The 25,778-nt window shown below is 40.5% G+C and overlaps 1 protein-coding gene across 1 annotated transcript in view; it reads left to right on the forward strand.

Moving 5' to 3' along the window:
* Nucleotides 1–25,778, forward strand: part of Adamtsl1 (ADAMTS like 1) — a 904,315-nt gene that overhangs the window by 821,614 nt on the left and 56,923 nt on the right. The window contains exons 21-22 of the mRNA XM_077797045.1: nucleotides 6,766–6,893; nucleotides 22,731–22,859. Of these exons, the coding sequence (XP_077653171.1) occupies nucleotides 6,766–6,893; nucleotides 22,731–22,859 (257 nt within the window). The remainder of the gene's footprint in view (nucleotides 1–6,765; nucleotides 6,894–22,730; nucleotides 22,860–25,778) is intronic.

Genomic DNA, 25,778 nt, shown 5'->3' on the forward strand with positions numbered 1-25,778 from the left:
AAGGTCAAAAGTCATTCCCCATTCCTGATTCCACTCCTGTACCAGCTACACAAATTACTTTATGAGCCTCCTCTCTGAAATGGAAAAAATAATATCAATCTAGTAACTTGATAGTGAGAATAAAATGATATAAAGTATATATACTTACCTAATAAATATTGGTTCCCATTCCCCCTTTGTGGTAGGTTTTATCCTAATCTAGGGAATCCCTAAGCAGGAAAAGAAATTTTTCAATTCAGGATAAGGAAAAAACATCTCTTCCTATAAGTAGAAGTTTGGAGCCAACGGTCCTTACTCAGATTGCTTTAAATTTGCTTATTTGCTTATGAGTTCACTGTTTTCCAACTCTCATTCTTTTACTCTTGTTATTTATATACTTTTCTGAAATTGCAGGATTCTGGCTACTTTTTTAGTGTCTAAAATTTCAGAATTTAGTTAATAGTGTTAAAACAGTTACGGAATAACTAGTTGACCTTATTCAGACATTCCTGAATCAAGAATGGAATTAAGGCAGTTAGCAATCCAATGTGCCCTGTGGCCTTTGTTCTCCACAGCTCTTTCCCATGCTCTGGTTTCTTAAACAGAAAACCCTTTGCTCCTTCCCTGTATCCCTGGTCTATGCTCTTTCCTTGAAATCCCTACATTTCTCAATCATTCACCTATGCTGAACAGCTCCTCACCACAGCCAGAATATGTAGGCTCCAGCACAAAGAATGAATACTAATGATGATGGCAAAGTCAACAACAGCTGCAATAACAAAATAATACCCTACCCATCAGCAGCCTGCATTTTCCTATGTGCTTTAAATACATTAACTCACGGAATCTTCACAACATCCCTAGGTAGGTGCTACAGTTCTCATTTTATAGATGAGAAGACTTTGTCACTGGGAAATTTAATAATTACTGGCCCAAGGCATCAAAGCTACTAAAGTGGTAGACCTGGGTAGAGCCCAGTTAGTATGGCTCTTGAATTTGAGCTCTGGTTCACTCTCCATTATGTGCTATATTATAAACATGGTCACTTCAGCCCCATTGCTTTGAAGGTAACTAAACAAGTACTGATTAAGTATTTAGCAGGCCAGCATCATACTGAATACTGAAGACAGAACTATAAAAGAAATGAGAGAGTCCCCACCTTTGAGGTAATAATTTATTCTCTGAGAAAATGAGACGCTATATTTGGAAATGGCTTTGTAGAGTAGCTTAGAACAACTGGAAGATCAGGAAAGGGATGGAATTTTGTGGATTGTGGTGACACACAGAGATAGAGCTTGAGTTAGTTCTTAAGGGATGGTGATGTTTTGGAAGGGTAGACAGACAACCTGCCTTTTTGTCCAAAGCTACTGACAAGGAGAGTCAAAGAGGTCATCTTGACTAGAATAAGAAATGTGTTCTAGGATGTGGAGCAGGTAAGTTTGAAAACATGTGGAAGCTACTGTTAGGAAGAATATACCCATGATTCTCAGCTTCCAGTTCTAGGTTGGGTCTCAAAATGTTTTTAAGAATACTTACCTGTTAGGATAAAATACCTAAGGTGGCACAATATTGGTCCATATAGTAGCTGGCATTTCTGATAGGAAATTCCTAGGTAAGTGCTACAGTTCTCATTTTATAGATGGGAAGACTTTGTCACTGGGAAGCTACTTGGTTATCACTGCCTATACCATTAAGAAACAATAGGCAAACAAACAAACAAAACCCACCAATTTATTAAATATGATGCTTAAACGGGCCTTTATACTTGCAAAACTTTAAGAATGAGTTTATATGCTCTTCTATATACTCTTCACAGAAGCTCTTTGAAGCTAGTATTATCTCCAGTTTACAGTAGGAACTTAGACGCTCACATAGTTGAATGGCTTGCCCAAGACCACAGGACCCCAGACTGGAGTCTAAGTCCCTTGAATCCAACTTTAGAAGTTTTTCCCTTCACACAGCAGCTTCTCGTGGTTGGTCAAGGAGGTCAATTTGAAAAGAGGGCTTGCATAAGGCAGAGGTATTCACACTTGAGAGAAGAATCAAAAAGATATCATGATGCCATCCTGCTTGCAGAATTGCTCAAGACTTTGTGCGCCCAGAGCTGCCTCCTTTAAGTAAGATCCCTTTATCATGATACATTGAAAATACAGAGGTGACTTAACCTCAAGGAGATTGTACTTGGCCATGAACATCTTGTCCATATCTTATGCCCATGTATGACAAGGATTTTTATTTATACAATGAAAACAATTTTTTGTAGTCTCTCAAGTGGTCCTTACTTAACTGTAGAATGCTTTAAAAGACATGCTGTCACAAAGAAGCTTACATGTAAAGGACCCAGAAAAGCAAACTCCTCCTTTACTTTCTGGCTAAAAGCATGGGCAAATAAATAAAACAATTAGTTTTAGCCCAGTAAACCAGAAGGGAAGTGAGATGCGGGTGTGGAAGGAAAGCAGGGAGTATTAGTATACCTAATATTGACCACAGTACCATTTGCTGCGTAGGTCTTAATTACGTCCATTCCATGTCCCCTCATCTTCTGATTTCTTAAATTCCAAAACAACCCCAGAGAGATTTTTCTGGTTTTGCTTGGAAAGCAACACAATGTTTTTCTGCCTACACATTCTAAAACAGGCCTGTCAAATTTGAAACCTAAACACAAGCTGACAGAAATCAGCTACTAACAAATTAAGTTAAATTAATAAAGTAGACGCCTGGAATACAAGGAAACTAGTTTTTTTTTTTTTCCAGGAATCTTTCTCCTATGATGCCAGGCTAGATACAGAGAGGCTGAAGAAAACCTCCATCTCCACAGCAGGCCCTGCTTTTCTTTGCCATGCTTCCTAGAGAGCCCAACATGGAAACATTCCAGAACTACTGCTCCCCCTAGTGGCAGCCTCCAACCACCACCCTCCCATTTTCCAATTTAATGGGCATATTGTCACAACACTAGGAGTCAAATCCTCTCCTAGACTTAAAAGGATGTATGCCTTCATAGATTGCTAGCAAAAGGGACAGAATATCCGAATGGGCCAAATGTGCAGGGTACACTTATGGGCAGCTTTCTGCTTACAAGAAGAAAGCATGACTAAACAGTTGAACTTTCTGGTAGTCCCAAAGGTATTGGGGAGATGGGGGGTGTCAAACGCAAGAAAGCCTATTTCAAATCCTGATTCTAACTCCCCCTTCAGAGAGCTGTGTACACTTGAGCCACAGAACTCAGTTTTGGTTTTGGGGTTTTTTTTTTGGGGGGGGGGTGGATTCCAGGGTTTGAACTTGGGCACTGGACCATCTCCAGCTCTATTTTGTATTTTATTTAGAGACAGGGTCTCATTGAGTTGCTTAGCGCCTCACTTTTGCTAAGCAAAGCTTTGAACTCATGATCCTCCTGCCTCAGCCTCCCAAGCCGCTGGGATTACAGGTGTGTGCCACCTTGCCCAGCAGAGAACTCAGTTTTATGAATAAAATTTATAGGATTTGTTCCATGTGTATTTTATCTTAATAATTAAGATTTTATGAAGGTCAATACTATAGCTTCTTTATCTTTGCATACACAATTTAGAGAATAAGAGCAAAAATGAATGCAAAAATCTCATGACTTATATTCCTTGCCTTTCATTTTCACTATTCCTAGTTCAAATTCTCATGGTTTTGTGGCCAGTATGATAGATCACCTCCTTCTCTTCACCAACTCTGCAAAAATCCTTTTCCAGGCCTCAGGCCTAGGTAGAAAATATTGTGACTTACTGAGCAGTGCCAGTGCCTAGAGGAACTAAGGTAGTTACAAAAACTGCTAACCCCACATAAGAAAAGGACAAAAAAAGAGTAGGTTAGGCCCAGTGTTGAAGAGGGGTATATCCTCTGCCAGAATTCAGAAAGGGGCAGTAATTTTATGTGAAAATAATAATAATAATAATAATATGAATATGGATATCTAAAAAAACTAAGGGAGACGGGCCAGTATCATGTGCCCCTCCCACTTCCGCAGGCTCCTCACCTACCTTTCTCAAACTTAATTCACCATCCAGGATTCCAGCCTCCATTTCTAACAAAGGGCACTGGAAGCACCAGAGCACAGTGTGGAAGTTCTCTACCTGCCTTATTTTAGCAATTCCTTCTGCTCAGTGGGAAATATATACTGGGTTTTAGAAACTAATAAACTGAAATATAGGAAGTAAAGAGATTTGCCAGTGACCATTACTTAAATCACAGAAGAACCAAAATAAGGTTCAAAAGAACTCTCTTCTAGTATTCTGCTCAAAGTGTTCAATTTAAGAATCCTTTATCAAAAAGAGAGATGTTAGCTGGGCACATTGGTGTATGCCTATAATTCCAGAGACTCAGGAGTCTGAGGCAAGAGGATTGCACGTACAAGGCCAACCTTAGCAATTTAGTGAATCAGTAAGCAACTTAGTGAAACGGGGTCTCAAAAGGGCTAGGAATGTAGCTCAATGATGGTAGAACACCCCTGAGTTAAGTCTTCAATAACCTCCTCCCCCCAAAAAGAGAGATGTTGCTATTTGAAGAAAGCCATCTATCCTAATGGGTTTGGAGACTTAGTTAGTTTTAAACCCTGCCTTCCAGTGTGCTGAAACTGAATAGTGATCTGTTAAGTTCAATCATGCTAAGTAATCAATTGAAATTTGATTATGCCTGCTTTCATTATTCTTATTTGGAAATTTTTATAGAAGCATACATATTCTTGAAACATCATAAAGATCTAAATCATAAAGTCAAGTTTATTTTTTTAATATAAAACAGCTTGAACACCTGTAGAGACTTAGAATGATATTGCATTATGTTGTATCTGATAAGATTCCTTTAAAAGAAAATGATGCTGTTTTCTAAAGTATTACATGACCTACCAATGATAAGTAAATAGTGTAGTCTAGTCATCTTTATCTTATTAGCTTCTTGGAAATAAACTAACATGTAAGTGTTTGCCTTTGGGGGGAAAAGACAGCTCATGTTTGATGGATGAGAGAGTGAATGCAGGGGTGAGTTCCATCACGATCTCGCACACCTTTCCTTTCATCCCACACTCAGTCGCAACCCTTACCCAATGCCACAGAATCTCTACTGTCCCCAGTAATGTGGTGGTGGTTTAGAATGGTACTGAATCAAGCACAAATCCTCCAAAAGCTTCCCTGTAGCTCAGATGTCCTATTTCCCTCCCCATCTTACCAGCACTGTTGTCCATAACTAGATTGACTGGATGTAAGCCTTGCTTCCCCTGCTGCCTGCCTTTCCCCGGGCAGGAGGTAGAAGTAAGCCATGCAGTAGGCCCAAGGCCAAAAGCAGAATGGAGAAGGCCTGACTCAGGGCCAGACTGGCTACCCACCCCAGGATGATTGAGAGGTGACCAGAGGTGCTGCTGAACTGCAAATGCCAGAGAGTCTCAGGAGACCCAGCAAGAGAAATAGAAAAGAAAGGAAAGAATTGTCTAGTGGGAGAATGTTGCTGGGGCAGGAGATCTGACTGGTAGTCTTAAATTCACCACGCGGTCTTATGAGTTCCCCTGATTTAACTGTTTTCCTTTCTTTCTTGAAAAACAACCCCTGTTGCCTGCTTGCCTCCTAGGGATGGATGTTAACATGGTATTGAGTAGCCAGTTCTTTGAGCTTTTTGAAACTAGGGAAATGGAAAGAATCATTAAGATGGAAATGATTGACTCGAGGAGTCCAAAAATCTCCCCAAAACCATCTCTGTGAATGCTCTGTCAACTTAATGCCCTGCCTGGCCTAAGCACTGATCCCCAACCCTATCCTTACCATCCCTCCTAGGTTCCCCATCAACATACACATTCCAGTGATTGTCATCCTCACCAAATCACCAAGACATCAGCTTCAAGCCATTGTTAGTCACTAATCTACTTAATTGACATGATAAAGCAAGTAGTTCCTAGAAATGGGGGGGAAAATATCTATAGAAAAGAAAAATCAGTAGACTGAGATTGTAAAGGGTTTTGAAGTTTATTTTAGGCACTTGCAATTTGATTCTTGTAATTCTTTTGGGGTAAAAATAATATCTGATCTAGACTAATTGTTCTGGAATTGTTTCTTCATGACACAAAAGGGCAAGTTTTCCCTTTATTCTGCTGGACACTTTCTTTACAGAAAGCCCTCTGTAGTATTATGGGAAATGAAAGCAATAAATAAGACCTGAGTTTTGTGCTTCATAGTATTTACAGTCTAATAAAGACTGTGTGTTTGTGTGTATGTGTATACAAAGACACATAAATAAACATATATGCATTTACACACATGCATACACTTACTGAGAATTGAGAGGTAGTTATACAATTTCTTTAAAATATGGGCATCATATACTCTTGTCAAGATCCCACCCCCAAATCTTAACAGAAGCCTCTTTCCATATCTTGAACCACTGCCTTCTTTCTACCACTGTACCAAGCCCACTCCTCCTTTATAACTCTGTATTCTCCTTAGTAAGCCTTCTATAAATCTCTCTGCACCATCTTTTTCTACCATACTCTCTCATCCTATATGTTTTCAGTGCACATGTCATCTGCTTCAACTAGTAGCATTTAGATAAAGTAATTAACAGGCTGCAAAAGCAATCTAAAACCTCCTGATTTGAGATTGCAATCAAAATCACACCAACTGAAGTAGCAAGAGAGCCTAGTTTCCCGAATGTCCTAATTGGTCTGTCTTAGTAGTTAAAAGAGAGTTCTAAATATACCTCAAGTTTCCTTCCTGCCTTCCCAATGTTGAATACCAAAAGGGAGTCCACTGACTTGACATTTCTTTTCTGTTGCTCCAGGATTCTTCTTCAGCCAGATGATTCCTTACAGATCTTGGCACCAGTGGAAGCTGATGTGGGTTTCTATACTTGCAATGCCACAAATGCCCTAGGATATGACTCTGTCTCCATTGCCGTCACATTAGCAGGTAACCTGGCAATCCCCATTCAGTTCTGTTTAGAAGACTTCATTGAGTGAGTGCCTATAATAATGTCACACAGGCCCAGGGACATATAGATAAATGTGACCCAGTCCCTACCCTCAGGGAGTTTCTAGTCCATAATCATAATAGGACTGAAATGTGAGGTGGAATGAAGTGGGTGCTGTAACTGACAACCAAAGAGCGTGCAGAGACAGACAGTTCCTCCCAGCTGGAGTTGGGGTGGGTAGAATTTTGATAAGCAGAAAACATTCTGGACAGAAAGAAAAACATGAGCAATAGTGATGTGTGCAAGTATATAGCATGTCAGGGAATGTGGAGTGTGAACTATGATTGTTAAATGCTGTTTGTGGATCCTGTCATTTCTCCTTGTTCAAAATAGACTTTGAAACCTACAGGTTACTGGAATTCTGTGGTCATGGCTTAGAGCAGGAATGTTGTTCCAGAGACCTTCTCTCTTGATTCTGCTTTGCTTCAACCTCTGGGCCTAATGCACCTGCCAACACTTAGTCTTTATCGGTAGAGGTTAAACAAAACATTCTTCACGCAGGAACTAACACTGCAGCTCAGTACAGTGATCCCAAGGCTGGGGTCTTGGAGTAATGTACTTTTATAAAATTTCTTTACATGGGACAAATCTATGCCTTTGAAACTGAAAGAGACTTTAAATACCAGATGGGCCAATGCCTTCATTTCTCAGAGGCCAGGCAATCTGAGGTCACACAGCTGCCCAGCTAGTGTGGGGACAAGAAGGGAGCAGAGGTCCCCTAAAGCCAGCCTATTGTTCTCTCCACTGCCTTACTGATCCTATCAAAATAGGATCCTTTCTCTTAGAACTGGGCCATAAAGTCCTTGTGGCAGTGTGTCGCATGTGTTTGTATTTATTCTTTTCAATTGCTGCTCCCATCAGATGATTCAGTAGATGCTAGAAAAGCCAACATCACCCTACACTGACCTCATCCGTCCGTGCTGGGATTATGTTGTCACACTGTACTCCCATCACACATGCTACTCCCTTGCATATCTGTTTAGCAACAGTATTTCTGCCCCCATGACCTAAGGCTGATCTGGGAAGGGACCTTTAGCAGGCGGCTTTGCGAGGAAGATGAAAGTCAACAGTGAAGAAGGCAAGCTAGGGGGCTCTGGGGCGGATTAAAGACTGATATTATTAATGCCTGTTTTTCTGTGGATAAAACATTTGCTTTCCTTCTAATGTATTCCAGTTGCAATCTTTATTCTCTTCTTTATACAGAGTCCAGATGCTCAGCACTAATGTTGTTAAACCTCTTCTGCCATCCACCCTCCACCCTCCCACCTGCCTTAGCAAGGGCACTGCTGACATCCTTCCAATTGCTGGCAAATAGTGGCCTTGCAGAATTAACTCTCTTGTTTATATTTATCCAGATATGGTTCATCTCTGTCATAGACTAAATACCCTTTGTTCACCCTAATTTAATACGATTAATGGGAACCTGTCTGGAATTAAGCAAGGCAATTGTAACATCAGGCTTGTCTTCAGCTCTTTGAAGAAGAGCTATTGAAGCTGCCAACAGGTTCAAAGCCAGGGAAGAGAAACAGAGCGGCCAAAGAGGCACCAGGGAAGGGGAGGAAAGGAGCTGGCTGATGAGGTATGATCATAAACAACACACCCAAGACTTAGGGAGCTGTGTCCCTGGATTTCAGCTGCTGGGATTTGTTCAGGTCTGCTGGCAAATCTGTCCAGTGGTGCCTCTCAAAGGAAAGCTCAGAATGCAGGCCTTAAGATCAGGTTTGCACCTTTATCAGGGATTATCTTCCACACCTGCACGATGTTTACACTCACAGTGGGAGGTAACTCACCAGTTACTGTTCTGAGCATACCCTCTGCCAAGTATTGTGGGACGTATAGAAATACATACAACCTGAATTCTGAGTTCTGTGATGCTTGCAGACTAGTCAGTACAGTCAATGGACACGTGATTACCCAACATTAAAAAATCACTACAGTTTGCTTTAAATATATGCATCAAGATCCTGCTCAGTATACACGATAGAACCTAAATATAAACTAAATTTGGGGTTGGTAATCAAATTTCTGAATTTGATTACCAGTTAGACTGCTTATTAGCTTTGTGATCTTGAACAGAGTGCATAACCTTGTTGTGTCTCCAATCTCATCTGTAAAAATGAAAATACAATTTTACAGGGTTGCTGTGAGGTTAAAGAAGAGTGTAGCTATGAAAAAGTGCTAGCCAGTCACATCATTCATAATAAATGTAGTTTCCCATTCTTTCCCTACCTCTTCTAGAATGAAACACACATTAAAAGCAGTTCGAAGATGTGAGAAACATTAGTCCAAATCTGCTTCCATGTATTTTGCAGTTTAAACCTTAACACTGATGTATTCCAAATATAGACTTAGTTTGCTTGCAGTCAGATCCTCATAGTCAATCTCAATTCTGCTGTACTTTTAAAGGAATCACTGAGCTTTTGCCTGGACTTTATTATAAATATAGGTCAAAAAGAAGAAAAGTATTTTGGAGGCTCAAGATAATCAGGTGTCCCCATGATTTCATAAGGAAAGTATGGACTTCTGCCTTGTCAGTGCACCTGACCAGATTCAGGGATATTTGTTAATGATGATTCACAAGAGCAGGCATAGCATGGCAGTTAAGCCTGTGAGCTCTGGAGCCTCAGGATCCAGGTTTGAATCATGGGTCTGTCACTTCCTAAGCTGCAAAACTCTGAGCAACTTCTTTAAACTTAACTTAGATTCTTCATCTGTTAAATGTACCAGAATCAGAGAGATCTTATGGAGACTGAATGTACTCATTCACATAAAATGCTTAGACTTGTGCCTGATGTGTAGCAAGTGTTCGATATCCTTTGGATATTAATTATTAGGATAATGCATAAAGCCAAAGTCGACTTATTTGTACAGTAGGAGAGACCCAAATGCTTCAGAGCAACTTTCTCTCCATGTCCCAGTGGCCACTGGGGAAGCTGACTTAGCCATCTGGAAAGTGCTTGGCACACTTGGATTCAGAGCAAGGGAGTTGACTTATGATGAGGAATATTTCACAAGGGCCACAGGGAGAGAGGCCTCATGAACTCTCACTGGCCACAGCAAAACCTTTCTCATTGTGTTTGCCCATCGTGACTCTCGGTCTCATTTTACTTCCAGCACTTCCTTTCTATACAATTTAACTTTAAACACAAAAAATACTATTTTATTTAAACACAAAAATACTATATTTAGTTTCAGACACACTAACTCCATCAAACCTGTCTTGCTCTGCATTATTTGGGCCTGCAAAATATTGTCCCTTTAGTACCTTTGGCTTCTGTCCAAATGGTGTCCACGATATATTCTAAGTTTCAGATTCGAGACACCCTACAAGAGATGGCCAATGTTTCTTTATCTTCCTCTCTTGTACAGCCCAGGAAACGCACAGCCATGTGGACCCTGTGGCACACACTTCCTCTGTCCTGAGTTAATACTTAAGTGAATGCCTGTTTTACTGCTCAGAGTGTAGCTGAGATGGCCTACAGTGGAGGGAAGGATTGCAGGGCAGGAATTATGAGAATGTCACCAATATGTCACAGACCTAACATTCTGAGTATGGATTATTGTGTCCAGGTTTAAACCTGGCCAGGTAAAGAGGTGTTTCTGAGGTATACAGAGATTGGAGCGCCACCTTAGCCAGTAATATTTAGCACTCCGCCACATTCGTTGCTCAGAAACCTTCCAAATCTGAATGGCATAGGCAGTGTTTTGAAGGAAAGCAGTAGTTTCCTGGTAAATTGCTTCAGCCTGGATCAGAGGTTAGCTCCACTTACCAGTGCAGACAAGGGCCTCTCCAGGTGTAGACTACTGATGAAGTCATAGCCAAAAGGGAAATGCTTTCAGTCGTAACTGATTTTATAAGATCACAAAAGAGATACTGTAAGGCCTGCCTGACATCATCAATGGAAAATGAGAAGAAGATGAGGGCTGAGTGTATCTTTCATTGAAAGGAGAGAACACAGATGAGCTCATCTGAATTTTTCACAGGAAGGGAAAGAGAAAAGATTTCTCCTTTCCTGGCATGTTTTTTTCTCTCTCTCTCTGTGTGTGTGTGTGTGTGTGTGTGTGTGTGTGTGTGTGTGTGGTGTGAGTTGAATGGTTGACACATATTGCGACTAAAAAAGAGATCAGAGAAACCTCATTGGGAAAATAAAAATAAAAAGGTTTTGGTTTTTTTTTTTTTAATTTTTTCTATCTGCCGCTCTCCATCACGATTTAGTAACTACAATAAAAGAAACCATTGTAAGCTTTTCATAATGTAATTCATTTCAAATTGGCATCTCTGAATTTTTCATCCAGCAGTTCTATTAACCAGAGGTCGGTTTTCTTCATAGAGGGCTAGTTTCAGAGAGGGCCTTGGCACCAGCGACAAAGGCTGACAAAAGAAAATCTGTTCCAGTGCATTAGATCAAAGGGAAACATAGGTTTGATTATGCTCCTGATGTCACTCTGAGCTGGGTGGTAATCACCATTGATGGAATGAAGCTACCATCCAGGAAACCTCATTATCTGACATGGTACTGAGTAGCCAAAAGCCCTTAAGTTTTCCTCAAGTACAGAACTGTGCAATGTCCACCAATGACCCCAAGCATTTGAATAGAACAGGAAAATCAAACTTACTCAGCTCCCCAGTGGACTGGAGGACGTGAAAGAGTACAAATGGCCCAAGCAAACCCCTCTCACTCCCAGAAAAGAAGCTCCTACATCTATCCAAGGGGATGCAGAGAGGCTGTGTGTTCAGATGGGAAGTGGGATGTGTGCCCTGGTTAGTGGTTCCTAGGAGAGGCTGTAGCATCATGTGATGGTACTAAGCATGGGGCCCTGGTCTAGAACTCCACACAGAACATGCAGAAGAAATCATGACACAAACACTTGCTGCCTTGTTCTCCTGGGGGGTCATCTACTTCAACTGAATAATTATAAGAGGTAGTGGCAGAAACCTGAGTAACCTAACACAGCGGCACCAGAAAAGAGAGAGAGAGAGAGAGAGAGAGAGACACACACACACACACACACACACACACACACCAGGTATTCACATATCTATAAAAGTCCTGCAGTCTGGGAATGTTCAGGAATAAGTTAAGCCCTACTCACTTCTTTAGGTCCTAAGGGTCCTGCAGTAGTTACTCTGAAGACACATCAACTAAACAGAATTTCAAATAAATTCTAACAACTCCTCATTTTTTGTGCAAGATAATCAGTAGTCACAATGTTCACCCTCCAATACCAAGAAAATGTTAAATCCATCAAACCCTTTTTGCTCAGTTTTAACCTACCTTAAAACTGTTTTTCCATCTGTTTTAACATGTAATTTACATATCATAAAATTTGCCCATTGTGAGTGTGCCAAAGATTTATTTAGCAAATTTATAAAACTTCGTGAGCATCACTACACTCTAGTGTTTTTTAACAGCTTCACTGAGTATAATGTATGTACCTTACAACTCCCCTACTTAGAGAACACGATTCAGTTGCTTCTAGTATATTCAGGGTTGCACATCTATTCGTCACCACACTCAACTTTAGAACACGTTGTTATTATCCCCAAAACAAATGCTATACAGCTTAGTCATAACTCCCCAGTAGCATCCTACATCCCCCAGCCCTAGGCAGCCACTAATGTACCAGTATCTTTATAAATCTTCCAATTCTGAACATTTCATACAACTGGAATCATATAATACATGGTTCTTTGCTACTGACTTATTTCCCTTAATATAATAATAAGAATGTTTTTAAGATTCATCCATGTTGTAGCTTGTATGCTATAATCCTTCTTTTGGAATAACATTTCTTTTTAGGGTAGAATAATGGTCTATCTGTGGATGTAGCATCTTTTATTCATCTCTTTATTAGGTGATAGAAACTTCAGTTGTTTTCTACTTTTTGGTTATGAGTAATGCTTCTATAAAGATTCATGTACAAGTTTTTTGTGTAGACATATGCTTCATTTCTCTTTGGTATATGTACCTAAGAGTAGAATTACTCAGTTGTGTGGTACATTCATGTTTAGCTTTTTAAGAAACTGCTTAATTCTTCCAAAGTAGAGGCACCATTTTACATTTCTATTAGCAATGGGTAAGGGGCCCAGTGTCTACCTCCTTACCAACTCTTACTATCTATTGCTTTTGTTACCACTGTCTTCATGATTGTGAAGTGATTTTCATGGTGACTTCTAACTTACAGTTCCATAATGGCTAGTGATGTGGAACATCTTTTCACATGGTCATTTATATATCTTCATTGTCTTGATAACTTTGGTGACCTAGACAGTGTATATGGTCTGTGTATTAGTTTTCTATTGTACCATAACAAATTACCACATACTTAGGCTTAAAATAATATAAATATATTATGTTACTTTTCTGTATATCAGAAGACTGGTACTGGCTGAAATCAAGATGTGGACTGGCTACATTCCTTTCTGAAGGCTATCATGGAGAATCCTTTTCCTACTCATTCAAGTTGTTGACAAAATTTATTTCCCGGCAACCTAAGGTGGTGATCCCTCTTTTCTTGCTGGCTATAAACTGAGTGCCATTCCCAGCTTCTGGACACCACTGAATTCTTTGGCTCTTGGTCCCTTTCCTTCATCTTAAGTCAGTAGTGGTGGATTGAGTCCTTCTCATGTTCCCTCTTCTGACACATTCTTGTTCTCCTTCTTCTGATTAAAAGAGCACAAGTGATAAGACTGAGCCCTATAGATACCTGAGGATAATATCCCTATTTTTAATTCAACTGATTAGCAACCTTAATTTCATCCGTAACTTTAATTCCCTTCCAGCGTGTCATAGGTTTCAGGATTAGGAAGGATATGCACATCTTTGCAAGATGTCGACCTGTCATACCCTGTCAGAAGGATATAGTTCATTTTAATATCACTGCTGCCAAAGAAAAAAATAGAAATCAACGTTGCTAGAGTTTCCAGTTTTTCCAGAGAAGCCAAAACCAAAAACATTCTTAAAACAACACATACCTTTTCTTTTAATCTTATATTTTTAACTGAACCCAACCAATTTATGTCTATACTCTGAACAAAGCCTGGAGCCTGCTGGCACCCTCTAGATCTTCCACTTTCTATATCTCTGCTTATATATCACCCTTCATTTCCCAGAGATCCTTTAAGTATTACTGAAGTATAATCTCAATTTATTCAGTTAGATTACACCAAATAAAACCATGCAATGGTTTGGATGGAAGAAAAACATTTATTTTTTACTATTACTAAAAAAGGAAACTTACTATAGTAATAAATAAGATTCTAAAATAAATAATAAGATTCTAGGGAAAGTATTGGCCTCATTACCAAATTTAGGAGAAGATTCAGAACTATAACCCTGTTTCCTGATTGTAAACAGAGAAGTTTAAATAGTTGCACTCTTGGGGTCTCTTTTAGACCTAAGAGTTCTATGAATCTCTTGCATACAAAGGACAACCATACCACCCACCACAACCAGCTATAAACTCCCCTTACCTGAAATTCTAACATTGGAAATTGGCTCTGTTTATCATTTGGGAAATAGAAGCCTAGATAACAAAGGAAAACTACAACTTTTGGAGAAAAGTCTTGGAAAAAGAACAGATGAAAGGAGAAGTTCTCTGAGGACCCAAGTTAATAGAGTTGACTGAAAACTCAAATGCTAACTCCAAAGACAGAAAATGGAAGTGAAAGAGACTTTCCAAGAAAGGTAGCAGGACAACAAGGAGTTAAGTCCTGAGCTACTCAATGTGAATCAGACCATTATTCCAGACTATCATCCATGACAAAGCAACACTTGTTAAATTTGCCAAGTAGCAAGATTCTGAAAAATTTCTGGCCAGCAAGGAATGGTAATTGGACATTCATAAGCAGTGCCTATGATTATTAACGGCAGGTGTATACGCTGTTGTTGATACCAGCTGATCTTGGTTCCTTCACCTTAACTCATGAGTCTTAAATTCTTCAACTGAGAATTCTCATTTCAGGAAATTATTGGAGGCTTAATTTTAGTGATTCTTGCAAAAGACCTGTGAAGGCCGCAGTGGAAACTGAGGCTGGCATTTTTAAGACAGGACTTTAACATACTCACTCATTACAAGTTGGTAATAATCCATTGGTTAAGTCTGGAGTAAACATAATTTGCTTAATTTCAGGTGTTGAAAGTATGTGAGATAGTATAATACTTTGTTGCTCTGTGCCAAAATTCTGCTGTATACTCAATATTTTAATTATAAGGCCCCACGATCTTCTTCACCTTTCTCTTGAATTGAGATTGGAGTCTGCTGGGACATCATGACTGTCTTCACGAATGGTCTCACAGGGGTCACCAGAGAGGCAGCATCTGTAGGTTCAGCGCTTCTCTGGAAATGGGGATTCTTTGACACCTCCAACATGGCCTGCAACATGTGACTCCCAAGCTTTTGACATTGTTCAGGTACTGATGCCAATCTAGGGAGAATCCATCATGTTTAAATTGATTCTTTGAATTATATTGAAACCCTTAGCATGCTTCGAAATAGAAGCTGTCTAGTTCCTTCTCTATATATAATGATGGAGTCCAGACTGACTCTTGACATGCAGGCTATCACTTCTCATGCCTGTATCTACTGCAGGCACACTAGTTCATTGTGCATTTTTGGCTGCTCATTCCTGATGCACAAAACCCAAAATTCATATCCAAACAGCACTTTAGAAAGATTTTACCCATTACTAGATTTGGTTTCATATCTCCGACTGACTTGCCATTTGGCCTTTCTGGAGCTTTCGGTCTCCAAACCTTTCCTGCAGTCCTTGTTTCTATCATTGCTCATTTTCCAAGTCATCTGCAATAAGTCTCTCTTCTTGAGAATGAACACACATGCACACTTCCTGGCCCAGGTGCCTCTAAATGAACAGCGAGAGCCTGAAATCTTTGAAGTGTAATTTACTTTTGATGGCAAAGGATGGGGAAATCATTTTCAAAAGACATTTGTGACACACAATGTTAGAAGACTGAAAGAAGACTCATTTGATTCATTCAGTAAGTCAACAAATATAATCGGCACTTGCCAACAGTTATAACAAACAAACCTATAAATATATGATAGCTAATAGAGTTGATTTCTTGCTCACATAAAAATCTAAACCAGAGATTTGCACAAGAGCATTTTTGTAGTTTGGGCCAAAAAGTGGCAGCTCTCCACTTCTGTTCTTATTGAATCTGTTAGAACTCAGTCCTGTGCTTCTGTCTAACTGCACAGAGGCTGGGAAATGATCTAGCTGTGTAGCCAGGAAGAAGAGGAAAAGGCCTTGGTTGATAGCAACCCAGTCTCTAATGTGACTTTAAAAAGGAAGGCAGAGTGTCATTGCAAACAGTTTCTACTAGTGGAGGCCTGGAACTCAGCACTGAGGAAAAAAAAAAAAAAGTTACTTACAATGCTCTCTGCCCTTGGCCTCATTTAAAAAAACAAACCTTCCATCTCTTCTGGCTCCTCTCTCAGTCACCTTTATACAGGGCCAAACAGATTTTCAAGCACATATGTTCATATTTTTTTCCCAATGGATTTAATTTGTACCGGAATTACACATAAGGGAAAGTGGCCTGAGCTGGAGCCCAGCCCATGCAAAGGAATATGTTCTGAGCCTTAACTCCCAGGGCCGCCCATCTGTCCCTGCCTGTGTCCAGAGGGCCTTGTTCCTCAGGAGCAGGGCAGGCCTGGTTTGCACATCCCTCCGTTCTAATGGGATCATGAGTTCACGGTCCTTCCTGGGCACGCTTCACATCCGTGGATGCTGACACACATCTCAGGTTTACCCTTCATGCAGAGGTTGGCCTTGCACACCTGTGAGGCCCCAAATCCCCGTTTTTACTTCTAGCAAGAACTTCAGTCCAAAAGCCAAGGGGTATGCTGTGGTCTGGAGGAGCTGAGCAAAAAGGATTCTCCCAATGCTTCTTTTTCTGTGCCTGATTCTCTTAGAGGAGTTGATTCCTCACACTAGGCCTGACGAATTGAAATGTTTGCCTTTATTTCCATTTTTTACATTTTTCTTAAATTGATGCAGATGTAAAAATTGGCCTATTCTCCTTCTGTGGATAGCTCTCATCCAACTAGAAAATGAGTAATTTTACAGATTAAGTGAAGGGATAATCTGTCAACCCTATCAATATTCCATGAATTATCACAAATTTGATCTGTAGCCCTATGCCAACTTGCTAAAACTGAATGGCTGCTCGCAGCATGTCTGTGACACGGATCTCTGAGGAGCACTCTTGCTTCAGGGACTCTGCCATGGTGACTTCACTCCCACAGCACTTCTTCTGTTTTGCCTACTCTGAATGACTTTTTGGTACAGGGTACCAAGACCATTTTTTAGCGTTCTCTTAGCACCAACACATCATTTATCATTTCACTCCTTTTCTACCTCCTTACTTTTTTTCTGCTTAATTAAGTTCTGTAATTAAACTAGTTCTTGTTCATATCGACAATCACACACAAACGTGCTGGTGTCCCGTGGCAGCCCCCACACAGCTGTTCTCCATGGCCAAGTGATCATGTGACCTAAAATGGGCCAATGTTGATATTTATCTTTTCAGCTGAATGTTAAATTAAGAGTTCTGACTTGAAGGAGAATTCTAATAGAGAACTAGTGATGTCTCAAAAGAAATCCCTTGTCAGGAAGCAGAAGAACCAGTTAAATAAAATTGAGATAGAGCCCATGCACAGAACAGTAACCAGGCCGTGTATGGGCATCACCCAGGAACTTGTGCCAAATAGAGATTACAGATTCCACCCCCACCTGAGATTCAGATGTAGTAGATCGAGATTGAAACTGAAAAATACATATAAATATTTTTCTAAGAGGCATGAGGAGATTGACTGGAAGCCTTGTTTCATTATAGAGTTTCGTTGGTTGTAAATACCTGAGTAATCTCATGCTTTGTCCTAATAATGGCTCATGAGAAGGGCATAGAAACATAGGAGAAGTGGGCTGTGCTAACCACGACACCTCTACTGACAGGAAAAAAAGGCCATTACTTTTCAGCAAAAGCGCAACATAATTAATTAAGGGCTGGATTTAATTCAGGGACATTTGAATTTTATAGCTATACACTTGCAGCTATAAAAACCACCTTTATTATTAAAATTCCTGTAGGAAAAATAACTTGGTAATTGTGAGTCTAAAACTCTGGTCCCTAACCTCATTTCCCCATTGGCACAGTTGTTTTTACAACACAGTGAGGCAACTCCTGTGTTGGAGTAGGACAGGTTATGTTTTTAACAAGTGCCCTGGGGATTCAGAGGCAGCCAGTCTGCAGACAAGGATTTGGGACCCCCTGTAGCAAGCACTGGCCTTTAGGTCAAAGATCTGGTGTCCAGTTTAGGCTAATTATTTGCCAGCTCTGTGGTTTTGGACAAACCATGGAGACTTTCTGAGCCTACGTTCCTCATCTATATAAAAGATAGTGATGTTTTGACTGATTCTCCTCAGCATTGCTATGGGGGTGGGGGTGTCCAGAAAATGCCCATCACACACCATACTTGGTTTTTTTTTTTTGTTTTTTTTTTTTATTGAATGGATGTTCATTAAGGACCTACTATATTCCAGGACTAGGCAGGAGTGAAGAAGATCATGAAATCTCCCTCCTTTTATGGAGATTGCATGATGAGGAACAGTGGAATAGGGGGGTGTAGTGGACACACAGGGACATTTCTGGTACCTGTAGTCTTGTCAAAATGTAAGTTGTCATTGAGATACATCTGTGCTCCTGAAGGGGAGCAAGTGGGTGTATGCATTAAGTGGAGCAATTGGGAAGAGTCCTACCTAGAGATATTACTTGCACAGAGATCTGAATGACCAGAAGAAGAGAGCCATGTGGACATCTGTAGGTGGAGAGTGTCAGAGACAGGGAACAGCCAAGGGAAACAAGCAGCTGGATTAGAGAAGAGGAGGATGGCTGGAGTGCTGGGGCATAGTGGCTCACAGGGAGTGTGGTCTCAGTGAGATAGGGGGGCAGGTTGCAGGGCTTATTGTGTAAGGGACAGTTGATCATAAAAAGGAACTAAAAATTTTATGGCACTGGAAAGCACTGGAAAATTGAGACAGAAAAGCAATGTGACGTGTTTCATGTTTTAGAAAGATCACTCTGGCTGTCACAGGAAAAGTCTATAGTGAGGCAAGAATTGGAGCAAGGAGACCAGGAAGGCCACGCAGTTGTCCAGGTAGAGTTGAAGGCAGCATAAGTTACAGCCCAGAGATGCAGCTTAGATTTAGTGCAGATTTGAAGGTAGAGCTGAGTAGCTTCCAAAGAGCAGAGAGGGAAGGTATGTATGCCAACAGAAATTCAGTGCTATTCCATCTGCCTTCTCCTGTTATTTCCCTGCATTTATTTGTAATGTAGACACAACATAGTAGTACTGAATTACTCATCCTCACTTCACAGCATACATAATCTCAGATGTGCGGAAGATGGGCAGAGTAAGGGAACAGGCCCCACACAGCCCCATAAACATGGGGAGCCCATGCACACCCCCCATGAGCACTCTTATGCAAGTTTCCATTCTTAAACACAGTTCCGGTGAGCTTGGTGTCCTACATCTGCAAGGAAATCAAAAATGGGAGAGGAGGATAAAGAGGGACAGCTTCTAACAGGAGGTTATGTGACCACAAAAGAGGAATAAAGGAAGAATACATGAGGAGACAGCAAAAAGTATAAAAAGCAGATGTAAGACTCCAAAGCGCATTTCTAAATTAAGGTTTCCTCCACATTTAACGAGGGCAGAGAAGAGTGAATACTGTTGTAGAATGTCCTGCCTATAAAATCGTTAAAACAAAATTAAATCCACTTGACTTACAAAAGATTAGGCTTGAGGTATATGAAATGATCTCATGTGGACCCTTATTTCCCCAAGGTACTCAGTAAATGAATCTTTTCATTGTATTTTATGGTCCTGTGCATGAAGTGCTATATTTTCTACTCAGCTGATAAAAGCCCATTAAAATGTAATGTGCACAGAATTTCTACTTCCGGGAAGATGGTCTAGATGGCTTAGTTGAACTTTTCCCTATTCTTCCCATTAATGACAACTAAAACCCCTGATCATTACATATGGAACACACATAAGAAGACTGTAAAGTGGAGAGAAGAAAGCTGATTGGTCAGAGACACTAGAAACTAAGGAACAGCTCACACAACTCACTAATTGCAAATTCGTTGAGCTCTATTTTTGGCTCAGATATCCCAAACTTGGAGCTGAAGAAGCTGACTACCAGAAAATGCCAATGTGTACTGGAAAGCCCTGACTAAAAGCTCGCTGTTTCCAACTAAAGGACCAGGAAAGGGGCAGCATAGCCGGACAGAAAATGCTTAGAAAATACTGGTCTTCTCTGGCCAAGCACCAGGGAAAACACTGAGACCCACCACCACATACCAGCAAAGCCTGAGTAGGGAGCCTCAACCTCCCTCTTAGACAGACTGAAACAGGAACCCCCAGAGGATGGGGGCAGGGAGGGCAAAGATGCTCCTTCCCACCAAGGCAAACTGCTTGTGGCAGGTGAAGTGTATAGCCTCTCTGGCAAATGATTCAGCAGTTTCTAAAAACACTGACCAGGTAATTGCCATTTGACCTAGAAATTCCTAGGCATTTATGCCAGAGAAATAAAGACCTGTTCCCACAGATACCTATCCCAAAATATTTAAGCAGCTTTATTAGTATCAGTCAAAACCTGGAAACAACCCAGATGTCCTTCAGCAAATGAATGGTAACAAACTGTGGTACGTTCATGCCATGGACTACGACTCAGCAATAAAAAGGAACAAAACATTGGTACATAAACCATGACATCATGTTAGACCTGGGTGAACCTCCAGAGAACTTTTCTGACTGAAAAAAAATCCAGTCACAATAAGTTACATACATAAATTATACATGATTTCATTTATATAACCCTCTTGAAATGATAAAATTAAGGAAATAGAAACTCTACTAATGTATGCCAAAGAATTAAAGAGGGATTGGAGATATCATGAGGGATCATTTGTAGTGATGGACATACTCTATAATATAACCTTACTGATGCAATATTGGTATTATAATATTATACTCTGGTTTTGTAAGATGTTCCTGTTAGGAGAAGCTGGACAGTGGGCACAGGATTGATTGCTCTGCATTATTTCTTTTTTTTTCTTTTACTATTTCTTTAAATGTTTTATTCTAATTTGTTATATGTGACAGCAGAATGCATTACAATTCATATTACACATATACAGCACAATTTTTCATATCTCTGGTTGTATATCAAGTATGTTTACAGCATTTGTGTCTTCATACATGTACTTAGGGTAATGATGTCCATCTCATTCCACCATCTTTTGTACCCCCATGTCCCCTCCCTTCACCTCCTTCCCCTTTGCCCTCTCTAGAGTTCATCTGATCTTCCCATTCTCCCCCTCCCAACCCCATTATGAATCAGCCTCCTTATATCAGAGAAAACATTCAGCATTTGTTTTTTGGGGATTGGCTAACTTCACTTAGCATTATGTTCTCCAACTCCATCCATTTACTGCAAGTGCCATGATTTTATTCTCCTTTATTGCTGAGTAAGATCCCATTGTTTTCTTTTAATAATATTAGTAATATTCCATTTTCTCTATCCATCCAGCTATTGAAGGATATCTAGGTTGGTTCCACAGTTTAGCTATTGTGAATTGTGCTGCATAAACATTAATGTATTGGAGAAAAGATGGTGCTTGGAAAACCATATGCAATAAAATGAAATTAAACCCCTATCTCTCACCATGCACAAAACTCAACTCAAAGTGGATCAAGGACCTAGGAATTAAACCAGAGACCCTGCATCTAATAGAAAAAAAAGTAGACCCAAATCTCCATCACATCAGATTAGACCCCTAATTCCTTAATAAGTCTCCTATAGCACAAAAATTAAAATCAAGAATTAATAAATGGGATGGATTCAGACTAAAAATCTGCTTCTCTGCAAAAGAAATAATCAGTGATGTGAATAGACAGCCTACAGAATGGGAGCAAATTTTTACCACACTTACATCAGATAGAGCACTAATCTCTAGAGTATATAAAGAACTCAAAAAGCTAAATACCAATAAAGAAAAAAGAAACCCAACCAATAAACGGATCAAGGAACTGAACAGACACTTCTCAAAAGGTGATATACAATCAATCAACAAATATATGAAAAAATGTTCATCATCTCTAGCAATTAGAGAAATGCAAATCACAACTACTCCAGTCAGAATGGCAGCTATTAAGAATACAAACAATAGTAAGTGTTGGCAAGGATGTGGGGAGAAAGGCACATTCACACATTGCTGGTGGGACTGCAAATTGGTGCAGCCAATATGGAAAGCAGTATGGAGATTCCTTGGAAATCTGGGATTGGAACCACCTTTTGGCCCAGCTGTCCCTCTCCTTGGTCTATATCCAAAGGACTTAAAAACAACATACTACAGGGACACTGCCCTGCATTATTTCCTATAACTAAATGTGATTTGACAATTTTCTCAAAAAAATTTAAAAACTAAACCCTAAAAGTGTAACCTCCAGAGTCACTTATTAATTTAATGATTAAAATGCATCAATCATCCCAATTGGTGTACCGTGCTCTGTCTTCAGACTCTTCAATCCTTGCTTTTTCTGAGAGCTCCGGGGAAGGCAGGTCAGTGGGTGGGTAGACAATTTATCTTGTGCAGAGACAATTTTCATTGGTTTTCCTGTGTTTCAACAAAATGCCCCACAGCCATAGCTGTCAAGTGACACTTCACGCTCTTTCCCATCTTCAGGAAAGCCGCTAGTGAAAACATCGCGAATGACCGTGGTCAACACAGAGAAGCCTGCAGTCACTGTGGACGTAGGAAGCACCGTCAAAACAGTGCAGGGAGCAAATGTGACAATTAATTGCCAAGTCGCAGGTGAGAAATTCATTCCTGTGCTAAATCATTCAAATTAATGGTGCCTTGGGGAAGGTTTGGAGGGTACAAAGACAAATTAGTCACAAATCCTGCTCTGGGGACTCAATGCTGGTAGGAACACTGAAGCAGGAACCTCAGTTACTCAGAAAGTACAAAGTGCTATGGATGTTGACAGGAGGGAAGAACATTCTGTATGGGACAGATGAGTTAAAAGAGACTGTAGGGGTTTTTATTAATATTATTTTAACAGATATATCATATTTTATATATTTATGGGGTACAACTTGATACTTATAGTGCAAGGTAATTAAATCAGGCTAAGTAACACGTTCATCAGTTTGTTTCCCTATTGTTTAAGGTGTTTTGGTTTTGCTTTTTACTCTTCCATACTGATAGAATGTGAACGTGCGAAGATGAGGGCAAAGGGTTCGGAGCATACCGTCCCTGGCCCTTAGGAAGCCTCCAGGCTGTGCAGGCACACATGAGCTTTAGTCAGGGTGGAGCCCAGATGCAGCCGTGGTGTGGAGGCAAGGTGGGCAGCGCCCGGGAGACCATGAATGCCTGGCCAGGGAGTCCTGAGAAAGGCAGAGTGACTCTGAGGCCTCTGATGGATTGAGAAAGGAGACTAGGACGGAGGGGCAAGGTGAGAGTGAGAGAGGACCTACTGAAGAGATGAAATGCCTGTTTGCTGGCCTCTCCAGTAAAGATCAGATGAGCATGAGAGAAGAGGGAGGAGGTCACAGCAAAAGGAAACCGGAGCTTACTCAAATCAGAAGTGGGCAGGAGTCGCTGAAGACGGCAGTGTGTCAGGAATTGTGATGCAGGCATTCCTCTCCAGAAGGCCTTGCAGAGGCCACTCAGGACCAGGAAGTCACAGGGCAGTGAGCAGTAGGGGACAGAAGGGTGGAGATTGTGAGTAGTCCATCCCACAGTGAAATGGAGACAGGAAAGTCTCTTGTGCCAAGAGCAGCTCCAATATCCCCATCACTCTGCTCCTCGGCTATGCCCCACTGGCCACCCATACCCAAATTCACGCTCCCCAGTTACATTCTGTCACTGAGTGTCAAGCAATGACATGCCCTGCTCTGAGGGTTTCTTCATCTTAGATCTGATCCCCATCATCTACCTCCAATTGTAATTTGCAATGCTAGAAAACCCATTTTATACTAATTAGGAGGAAAATCTTACTCTGAGACATGTTGTTTCCAAAGAATATCCAGGTCTGATTTTCTCTGAACTGTCCTAGGAGCTTTAACATATCTGAATCAGACATCTATCTTTGTAGCTGTGCGTTAGTGCTTTGTAAAGCTTCCCTTGGCCGGTGCATTCAGCCTCCTCAGCAAAGCTTCTAGAATCAGATCCTTGCAGGTCTGTATTCCCAGGTGGGGAGTAAGACAAGTCAGTGACAGAGCTTCCCATGAATGAGCTGTCCCTCTGCAGGTATGCATTGTACCTACAGAGCAATCATACCCACCTGACCCCTGGGACAGGCACCTCCAAGACGAACACTGTCCTGAGATATGAGGGACCTTGTGTGTCTCTTTCTGATTGCTGGGGTTGTAAAAGTATCAGAAAGGAACAAGGAACAAAACAAGGAACTGGAAATTTGAAGGAGATTGAGAGAATCAGACCCTAGGTGAGGAGGTATTTCCTCGGGGAGTCTAGAACATTAAAAGAAGCTTTGACCCATTCTTGCATTCTACCTGAGGCCCCATCCCCTGGATTTCATCCAGAGACTCAGTTGGTGACCCAGAGCCCAGGTTATTGTTTACAGTTTTTGCCTAACTATGATATTATAGTATTTATTATTATTATTATTGATAAAATGATCTTTATTAACTAAAAATAAATCTTTGTGCTTCTATCATTTTGCCTGTTGTTTCGACAAGATAATTGTTCAAAGCAGGTGGAAAGGAGCCTGCTTTTGGTTACTCAGTAAACTTGCTGGACAAGGAGATCCTCCTGGAGCTGAGTCTCCAGTCACAACCCTGACAGTTCTATTAAATGCTAAATGGCAGAAGGAGCTTCTTTCACTTTCCTGCCGTAATTGGCTTTTGTGGTCCTCTCTCTATACTTGATCCTCTCTACCAGGGGCTTAGGGACCTCCCAACTGGCTGGGCAAAATTCTCTAAGCCCCAGCAACATTTGCCAGTAACTGACAATGAACTAGCTTGAGAATGAGCAAGCCAGGCCTGATTTTGGGCAGGGAAGGGACTCCATAAGGGCCTGCTTACAGGCTTCATGTCAAATTTACTTGTGTTCTTCCTTGGTGGTTTTTCATTGAATATCTGATCCAGGTTACATTGGATATTTTTAATCCAAGGAAACATGGATGAAAATGGTAGAACTTTCAGGTAGCTCACTGGAAGAAGAAAAGTTAATAAATCCACAATTATAAAACAATGTGATATGTATATACAGTTGTTGCTTTCTTATGAAATATTGAAGTAGTGCAGAAAACAGAAAAATAAAGGGTCATAAAGGAAAGAAAATAACTTATTCAAAGTCCCACTAACCAGACTCAACCACAGAAGACTTTGAAGCGTATTTACTTAATCATTACATTTCATCCACTTCCTTTTCACACAATAATTAACACTGTGTCATCAGCCTAATTTTAATGGATATATAATAATCTAAGAATATTGCATAATCTACCTAGACTGACTCATGTCCTCGTATCTTTGCCTTGTTAGCAGTTTTTCATTAAACATTGTTCTGCACACATCTTGTGCTCTCAACTTGTTGAATACATTTCAGCAATTCTTTCCAACCCTCAAGCATAAAAAGCATTAAGCCATGAGTATGGTGGGGCTTTTTCTTGAGGATGATCCAACCCATCGTACCATTCTCATCCTTGTTCTCTACTTCATAAGAGTTCAGAACTTACGTAGAAAACAAAAGATCAAGGGAGGACAG

The sequence above is a fragment of the Urocitellus parryii genome, chromosome 4 (assembly GCF_045843805.1).
Source record: "Urocitellus parryii isolate mUroPar1 chromosome 4, mUroPar1.hap1, whole genome shotgun sequence".
Classification (NCBI taxonomy): Eukaryota; Metazoa; Chordata; class Mammalia; order Rodentia; family Sciuridae; genus Urocitellus; species Urocitellus parryii.